The sequence below is a fragment of the Anneissia japonica genome, unplaced genomic scaffold, assembly GCF_011630105.1.
Source record: "Anneissia japonica isolate Jap-2015-1 unplaced genomic scaffold, ASM1163010v1 scaffold287827_len377088_cov200, whole genome shotgun sequence".
Lineage (NCBI taxonomy): Eukaryota > Metazoa > Echinodermata > Crinoidea > Comatulida > Comatulidae > Anneissia > Anneissia japonica.
Window position 1 is genome coordinate 106,129 of NW_022743068.1, and position 9,960 is coordinate 116,088.

General features: G+C 32.2%; 2 protein-coding genes across 2 annotated transcripts in view; both read left to right on the top strand.

Annotated features, from left to right (window-relative positions):
• Positions 1-2,136: 2,136 nt before the first annotated feature.
• LOC117119381 (fibropellin-3-like) lies at positions 2,137-7,417 on the top strand. The gene is made up of 8 exons (XM_033264183.1): positions 2,137-2,200; positions 2,450-2,629; positions 2,945-3,099; positions 3,553-3,739; positions 4,159-4,275; positions 5,493-5,606; positions 6,121-6,264; positions 6,811-7,417. The coding sequence occupies exons 1-8, from the start codon at positions 2,137-2,139 to the stop codon at positions 6,927-6,929; spliced, it is 1,080 nt and encodes a 359-aa protein (XP_033120074.1). The 3' UTR covers positions 6,930-7,417.
• A 1,762-nt stretch (positions 7,418-9,179) lies between these two features.
• LOC117119362 (extracellular protease inhibitor 10-like) overlaps positions 9,180-9,960 on the top strand; it is a 3,320-nt gene continuing 2,539 nt past the window's right edge. The window contains exon 1 of the mRNA XM_033264157.1: positions 9,180-9,456. Within this exon, the coding sequence (XP_033120048.1) occupies positions 9,315-9,456 (142 nt within the window). The 5' untranslated portion in view covers positions 9,180-9,314. The remainder of the gene's footprint in view (positions 9,457-9,960) is intronic.

A 9,960-nucleotide genomic window follows, 5' to 3' on the forward strand; every position in this document is an offset into this window, starting at 1 on the left:
TTATTTATCACCTTGGTCTATTTCACATAGTGGGAGACTATTTTGTCGAGTACATACTTTACCACCTGCTTTAATTAAAGACGTAGGCCTATATGATTCTGACAATAATATTATATTAAAGATAAAAGATTAGGATGGGCAAATTCGATCTTTATCCGATACATGTACCTAAAGGCCAACCCAGACAGCGTCGTACGATGCAGCTCGACGCGACTCACCGTAGGGGACAGTCTCGCGGTTGCGACCATGTTGCGACCGCCTCCACGAAAACCATCGCGTCTGTGTTCAGCACGCACAGCAAATCGCGTCTGAGTTGGCCTTAAAATGTTAGCTTTAACATGCCTTCAGTTTTATATATATAGGCCTAAAGGCCTATATATTTAGAATTCAGCAACTGCGCGTGATATATTATTTGTCACAGGAATTATAAAATTAAATTTTGGCCGTCACAGCTTTAAAATCGTGACAGTGCTTAAGATATGCTCTAGGAACAATGCGAATATTATTTTTTGTTGCCACTTATACACTTAACCTAAATATATCAAGTGGGTCAGCTTTATAAAAAAAAGGGAAATATTCGTCATTGTGTTTACTATTTTTTCCGGAAAAAATTGCTCAATCATGTTGTGCGTTAACACGTACCATTATAATAGGCCTATTCACATAGGTTTCTGACATAATGTCCAGATTTAACGTCAACAATATTATTTATTTAAAAAAAATAAAAACCAAGTTATTTTCCTAAAATTCATTAGAATAACAGAATCGCAAACCGTTAACGTAAGTCTGTGATGAAGTGGCGCATTAAATTGGTGTTCGGTTTTATTATTATTGATTGGCCTACACCAAACAACAACTATTTTGTGTAATCTATCATAATACATTTAGCAATAATAAGGAAAATGCTACTAAATAGAAACATATTTTATTATACGTCAATTACCACCAACGATAATTTAATCAGCGGACTAAATAATAGGCATATGCCTATTTCGGCCTCGAAAACTTAAACTATAAATTATCGAATCGATAGCATTTTTGGCCATGGGATCATAATTACTTAGACGGATATGATGGAAAAATGAACGACAACACGTAACATATTTGGTATCTGTCATATTATGGTTAAAATTGTTAAATTAAAATTGTATATTTTCTTGGTTTTTAATTGGCTCAAGAACGATTTAAATTTCAGATGTGTAGACCGTAATCGGTGACTAACCATCGAAACTCATTGTTGCTACCAATTTATAGACATAATGCGACTGGAACTATATTCTACAATGTTTTCTTTGTTTTCTTTCTTTTATTTCCTTCTTATTCTTCTTGTGTATAGCCCTGCATTTTTTTTGTGTTGATCCACACCATAAAAGCTTCACTTTTGCATTAGTTGAAAGGTGGTGATTATGATGATGATGATTGTTATGATGACGATTGTGATAAAAAGATATTGATGATAATAAACTGATGACGATATTTTGACGTGATGATAAAGACGATTATCATGATAATAGTAATGTTGTCTTTTTGATTACAAAGCAAAGGTTGAGTACGGTAGAAAATAATTAGTGTAACTATTCTTTATTTTCCCAGTTTTCTTGTATTTTACAATTATACTCTTATAAAGCCCTCTCACAAAGCAATCTCAATAAATAAACGAAACAAATAAATAATTTGGTATAAAAAGGCTTAATTGTAAATATGACACTACTGAATACGTTATAATGTATAGGCCTAAGTAGGATACCATGTCATTCTATAACCATGGGATGTTAATATCATGGTGGTATACCTCTATGTTAATATAATGGCCTTAGACCGACAGAGGCCTACAAAAGGCGGACATAAAATTTCTATAATTCTACGCCTTCTCACAGGTGTTAGTCCAATGAATAATAATTGGCTTATGACTTGGCACGTACTCCTCTTACTTTTGTTCAAAATAGATATAAAGTTGAATAGGAATCCTAGCATCTTGAGAGGTTTCCTGCGATAGGAAATAGTTGTGACGTAGATTTGATTTAAAAAAAGAAGGGGTTTTCGGTAGAGTTTATAAAGCCTCTGGAATAGAGATTCATCTTCAGAACCGTAATCAGAAACTAACGCGATTGTATTGAATAAGGATAATCTGCCATTATGCAATCTTTATTTCTAATCCTGTCTGTTTTTGCGACACTGCTACTAAGTGCCTTTGGACAAGGTAAGTCAGTAAAATATTGGTCATAAAAGGGAGAAGTATGTGATTATCAGATAAAGTTATTTGAACATTTGTTGTACAATGTGATGATTGGATTTCGTTTGAGATACAAGATACAAGAATAATAATTGAAGTGTTTAAGCTATTTTAATTTTTATTTACGTTCTGTCATTATCTGCATTGTAATTGTATTTGTATGTCTACAGTCTCGCAGGAGGTTAATAAAGTATGATTTGATTTGAAATATAATAGTGAAAACAGATTATGAACGTATGATAAACCGAACAGTCACGTTAGTCGTGCGTGTACGTATGTATACACAATTGGACCCATGTCGAAATGGAGCCGTTTGCGTAGGTGATGGAGTATTAGGCGAATACACATGCCGCTGCTTGTATGGCTGGGCTGGAAAAAACTGTGACGTTAACACATGTAAGACAGTGTTCTTTTGAACTGAATTGACACTATTTTAACTATCTTACTATTACTCTACTGCCAGTCTTTTAGTTTCAATGAATTTTACTGCTCATGCCTAGTAGACAGGACATACATTAACACTAATGTCCGTATGTTTCTAATCCTATAAAATCAATACGCAAACGGTCACAACTTAATTGACTATGATGACATATCCCTATATTATAGGCCTGTTATTAGTACTGTATCACCATTATTGCATACTATTTCATTCTAAATCTAAATCTATAAATTGATTAACTAGCATTCCGACTTTATTCTCCTTTGCAGTTCAAAATTGTGGTTATAATTTATATGAAAATACTGGAGAACTTATAAGTCCTAACTACCCCGTAGGATACGGCAATAATCAGAATTGTCACTACAACGTACGTGTCCACGGTGCCAAACAGCTAACATTCACCGTACGGGCGTTCGATACAGAGGTATGTCAGAATACGAGTGGTTACATGCAGATGTAATATTATGCTTATGTAGCCTACCAAATATAACATTAATTATAATTACATTATTATTGCTATATTATTGTTATTAGTATTTTAATATCATCTTCGTTATCGTTACATTATTATTGACATCGTATCGACGTCATCTTCATCATCGTGGTCAACATCATCATCATCTAGTTATTATTATCAATAATAATGCTACTAATGATATTTTTTTTATTATAATTATTAGGCCTATTAATATTTATATAATAATATAACAAAATTATTAATTTCAATACTAGGCCTAATTGTTATTTTTTGCCAATTGTTTAAATATTATTGTCATTTTTCTATTATTATATATATAATAATACTTGCGAATGATAATAAGTAGTCATATTATTAGTTAAAATATAGTATAATGTAAACTTGTATAATTCCTTGTAGTTTGATAAGGATGCGTTACAATATGCGCCTGGATTATTGTGGAATTTCACTGGTAATTATAGTGTATTGCAAGGCAATCTCACCACTGTTCCACAACAGTTCACCATCCAGGGAGGCAATGCCTGGTTTGTGTTCGAATCTGACCGTAATATAGAAAGGCCTGGCTTTTATATTACATATCAGACAAGTAAGTTTTTTTTTGTCTTTCGTGGGAGTCACCCACCTTTATTGTCACTCTTTTTTTTTAAATTGTTTTCATTCATTTTTCCATCTTTAATCAGACAAGTAAGTTATCCTATCAAATTATTTGCGTATACAGTAAAACAATTTAATATCCAAATACTATATTATTTATTAGGACTAAGGTACGGTAGCTTATCCAAAAGAAATGCATTAAATGCATAATTCAAATCTACGGCACCACAGCGTTAAAAACACTGGTTCTCCTTGGGTCACTGAAGTTAAGCAAAGTTGGGACACTTAGATGGGAGACTGTCTTCGACCCCGGGTGCTGTAGGCTCGAGCAAGCTGTAGTCGACACTAACGAGTTAGCCGCATATAATAATATAAAATGTTTATGCTGATTTTTTTTTTATACTGATCTAGCTGAGTCGAGTAACTGTGCGTCAAATCTTTGCCAGAATGGAGCTTTCTGCACCGACCTGCTGAATGACTATATATGTACTTGCCCATCAGGGTTCGAAGGCAGAAATTGTGAGATTAGTAAGTATATACGAAGTGTATGTATTCGACTTACCGTGGCCTGAGTTATTTCACTGTGTAATTACATATATATTTCATTTATTAATATCCAGGTAAAAGTAGTACAAGAAAAGAACGTACAATAAACAAGATATTCATTACCTGAGGATTGCCATATGTGAAAGCACTATCAAATGGCTCTTCTATACTAAACATCTTTACAAAAAAAAAGAAAAAAAAAACCTAAAAAACCAATATAGAAGATTCAAACAGATTAGCAATAAGCTGTTCGAATTAAAATTAGCATTAATATAAAATCCCAGTAAAACGTTCACAGAGAACATATAGAATTATAAAATAAATTTTAAACAGAATTAAAATTATTTAAAGTAAGCATTCTTATTTCTGGGGAGATTGATTGCCATAAACGAGAAAAATTGATTTAAAAAAAGCAAAAAACAAAAAAACAAAAAAAAAACGAGCAATTAGCAATAAGCTATTCGATAAAATCCCAGTAAAACGTTTACATAGAATATATATAAGAATTATAAAATAAATATTAAACAGAATTAAAATAATCTAAATTAAGCATTCTTATTTCAGGGGAGATTGATTGCCATAAACGGGAAAAATTTATTTAAAAAAAAACGAGTTCTTAAAAGAATTTGTCCTTGCAAATTTATGTTCAAACACTACTAGATTCGAGATGACAATTCCATTATGTTTTAAATATTCAAGTAACTTCAGTTGGTAACTTAATTATATATTGTTATTATGTAGTCACTTGTAGTAAACCAATCCTAAAGGTGAACTTGCAAAAAACATTCGTCACTGTTTCAAAATTACTTCATCAGAGCTCCTTCTTGATAGGGGAACCACGGAGACAAACCTGACGGGATTAGATCTGCCGATAGAGGGCATCACATATGACGTTCCCATAAACATCTGATATTATTTTTACACCAATGCTGGTTGGCCTATTTATATTCAAGCCCTGTCCAGACTACCACATTTATTTAACAAAAACATATGAAATGCCTAAATATAGTCATGATGACATCACATCATGACCATATATAGGCACATCATGACTAAATATGGGCATACAACATTATTATTATTATTATTATTTTTGAAAAAATCATCTGAATTCACTAAATATATTCAATGTTGTTTTTTCGCTTATGATGATCTAAAATATATTGGTGATATTGTAAAAATCTTTTTTTCTTCTTAAGATGTTGATAACTGTGCCGGCGTCGTGTGTTCAGGTGGCAAGATCTGCGTAGATGGTATCGACACATACACATGTAGGTGTCCACCTGGTTATACAGGGTTCAACTGTAAAACATGTAAGTTAATCAAATATCAACACAGTTGTTTATTGTTATGATTATATTATTCAATTATATAGTTATTATACCCTGTCATGTAAGCTAGTTCACATAGTTTCTCGTTACTCCTGCTAGTCTATATTGTGGTCCTCCTCTTGTCTTCTTATTTTTTCTTATATAGATATGAATATGAAATAACTATAACATTCACAGAATTCCCTAAGACATATTCTTGTATATTATAATATTATGAATTTATCCTAATAAAATTGTTTCCAAATAACTGCACATAAAAATAATAAATAAATAAAATATGCCCATGATGGCGATTATAACGAGGTTAAGAGGTTTTGGTGATGCTCATAGACATACTTGTGCAGTCTGTACGAAGATATTAAATAATGTTTTTAAAAATAATTTATTCTTTATTTGAACTATTATTAAAATCTATATTTTACCAAGTAAAAAAGAAAAACGCTAGATATATTTTTAGTAGCGTTTTTTTTTTAATGCTTTTTATGTATATTTACAGCCTGTATTTACCAATGCCAAAAACACCTAAAACCTAAGTGTGGCAGCGATGGCCTAACGTATCGAAACCGATGCTACTTGTTGAATGCCAAATGTCTGGATCCAAGTATATCCATGGTATCACGAGGCGCATGCACAAATACAGGTACGCTCATAATTTATTATCCTATTATTATTTAGTGAGTTGTATTATAAAATTGGTTATGACAGCAGTGAGCAAGTAAAAACTGCAAGTAAAACGGCTTAATTTATCATATAAATTATATTCAAAAATATTCATAAATATAAATAATTTATGTTTATTTCATTTAATTTATTTTTCAGGAACTAAGGCGTAATAAATGAATGAAATGAAATAAATTATTCAATTTTGTAAAAAGTTATTATTATTTATATTATTATTATTATTATTATTATAAATATTGCCAAAAACTTTTCTACTTAAATTCAATAAAAAATGCACTTCAGTTAATGTCGAACAGTTATGAGTTAAAACTATAAAATTAAACCGTACTAAATCTATCGCCTCGGCAGCTGGCAGTTCTCATCACGACCCCATTAGCCCCAGGTTAATATTCCTAGATACCCCGTTGTTAGTTGTAAGAATAAGGGGAACTCAATATAAAATTTATTACATTATCTTACTTTTATAAACTTATGTTTTATATTATTTGTCCTTTCACGTATACAGGACCAGTAGCTATTATTGGGTTTAAGAGACGCAAATGTATTCAGGCACCGGCACAGGGTGGTAGCTCAAGCTCGGAGACAAAGTTTGTTAAATGTCCTGCTACGCAAGGTAAAGGTTAAAGGTTAATAATTAATTTATTCATTTATTTATTCATTCATTCATTCAGAGAGAGCATACACATATCTGAGTAGATCGTCACCTGTTGTTGGACATAATAAACGAATGAACAAACGAACAAATAAACTTAATAAACGAACATAAGAACAAATGACTGATATGATTAAACAATAAACTAATGAATGACTGCATGAATAAAAACGAATTAATAAATGAACGAACAAAGAAATTGATAAGTTGATAAAAAGACGGATAAATGAATCAATATTATAAGTATGTAATCTCATACAAAGATAGAATGCATACAAAATTTGCATGGTAAAATTAAGATTTGATGGAAATGACATTTAGACTGAGGAAATATGTCCATTCTGGACTCAAATAGGCCTAATTGATAAAAGTAAATTATTAAGATTGTTAGGCCTAACAAACTACAGCAGCAATATGCTTTTTATGGTAATCGATCGTGTTCTCTCGGTTTATTTTTTGTAATGTTTATCTCTGCAATATCATTTTAAAAATTTAAAAAAATCCAATTAAATAATGCTTATACTGTAATTAATTATTCATTTGAATAGTTTTTGTCAATTCATTGATGTCACACTAATGAAAATCCCGTTATGGTGACGCAGCAATGATGAATAAAAATAGAAACTAGAACGTCCGAAATTTTTAATGTTTTAGATTATGAATTAAATGAGACGCTTATTGAAATCAAATATTTCTCTAATTAATTATTACAATTAAAGGAAAATCGGCCCATGGTAAAACTTCTTATTTTAGTTTGATGCGGAAGTGACGGAACGACCTACCCAAATCTTTGCAAACTCGAAGTTGTTCGGTGTAAGTCTGATCCGACATTGGTTGCCGTATCGGTTGGTGAATGTGTTGTGATGACAACCGCTTGCCGTGGGGACTGCGCTGGTAGATAAATTCAAAGAAAAAAAAATGTGTCGCAGATTTTATTTAGTAGTTGTTCCCGCTAAATGAATATCGAAGAAAAAATAAATGATTGCTTTGTATAATAATTGTCAATTTTTATATTATGGTTCCTAAAAATGTTTAATAGGCCACTTGCAACATCGCACTGTGTGTGTGTTTTCTAAAGTGTGTCGTGTTTGTACAAAGTCTGCTGCAGAAAGCTTTTCTAAAGAAATAAAAATATCAAAAAACTATTGAAACACACCGTGTGTCTCTTATATGTGTACTTCATAGGCCACCTTGGAGAATGTTTTATTTCAGTTCCTCTGCCCTAATAACTTGAATATACATACATACATACATTACAGCATTTATATAGCACTATTTCATAAACATAAGAGCGCTCGAAGCGTGGTACATAGCTCGTTCAGTGTCGTATTAACTTTAAGTTTGTTCTCCTACATTAATACTTACATGTTCCTCACCTGGTCTTGATTACACAGCATACGTACACACAATAACCTCCTCACCCCAAAACACACACATGATTTAAAATGATCGAATGGCTCTGTGACGTTTCTGTAATTGGTAACCAAATGTGACTTTGTCATGTTCTGCAAGAAGAACAAAATACAATGCCAATCAGAATCGCTATCCTGGAGATGATGCAGCTATTGAAATATTGTAGGACTCAGTAAGCATATCATCAATTTAAGCTTTGGAGTTTCATCACAATCATTTTGATAAAGGTGCAAGACAATCGGAAAATGTTGGGGTTAAAAAATATGAGTAAAAATTAATTAAATAATATTCTAATTATATTATTTAAGCTTACGTTATAAGGAGTAATTTCATAATATGGTTGAATATAATATTGTATTTTGACAATAGAGTAAATTGCAAAAGTAAATACTACAGAGACATAATTGGTGAAAATCATGAATTTAATTCTGGAAAGTCTCGTGATTTGACACATCAACTGCAAGTTACTATTCCAGCTGTAATGTGCTGATCATTATCCTCAAACCAAACAGCAGCACAACGCGTGTCTAATTCATTGATTGTCACTGTCAGTTAAAATAGGTAATAAATATACATTATTTTTTCTTCTTTTTTTTCTTTTGATTTTCAACCGTTTTCACTCAGGTCCTATGCTATTATGCATCATTTGCGAACTTATCTGATATTTGATTTATTATCAATTATGATTTATTGAACTCAAGTGTTTCTTGAGTCATAGTTTTGTTACGCCGGGAGAAGAGAGCTTACTTCATCTTCCCTTACATGGATACACTCTAGAAGAGTGTTATGTAAAATATTGATGGAGAGTATCCCGAGATCCGATGAAAGAATTCATTTCCTCGCACCACTGGCTCGAGGAATCAGTGGGCGAAAACAGATAAGGCAAATAGGCATACAACAGGACATCTACAACATCGTGCTCTAAGAGTCTGTTTCCAAGCAAGATGAAGCAGAAGATTGCGTTGATTACGGTAATGCTGTTGGCGCTGGTCACGTGTGACGACCAAGACCAAGACAACGACGACCATCAGAATTACATTCAGTATTATTACGATCAAGATGAGGCTCAACAAAGGTATAACAAAGGTACTGTTTTAACGCAACACATGTTTTATTATCTTATAATGACACGTTATTAATTGTATTACGGAGATCCTGTCTTGTCGACAAAATATATATTAATAAAAGGGAAAGTACTGAAAACAATGCTGTGGCAATGGCTTGATCGGTAGAGATACCGGTACAAATTTATTTGATAAGCAACAGCTAAAACGTACACGTTTAAGTGAACAGCCGCAAATAGAAAACCAAAGCTTTCGGACAGTGTGGATACGGTAAGTCCCGAACGGGATTCGAACCCGGAAACTTCTGTTGTCTTTAAAGGCGCTTTAACCAACTGATAGGCAACTTATTATTCACATCCTGTTTGCGCATGCATAGTTTAACAGCATTAGTTCTCTTATGCACAAAAAATAAAAGAGATTGAGCATTTAACGACGGGGATCTCCAAAAAATTAATTGTACACTAGTGGGCTTCGATGGGAAACAAATCCGATTAAAGCAATTAATTCTTCACTCTCTTTTTGTAGT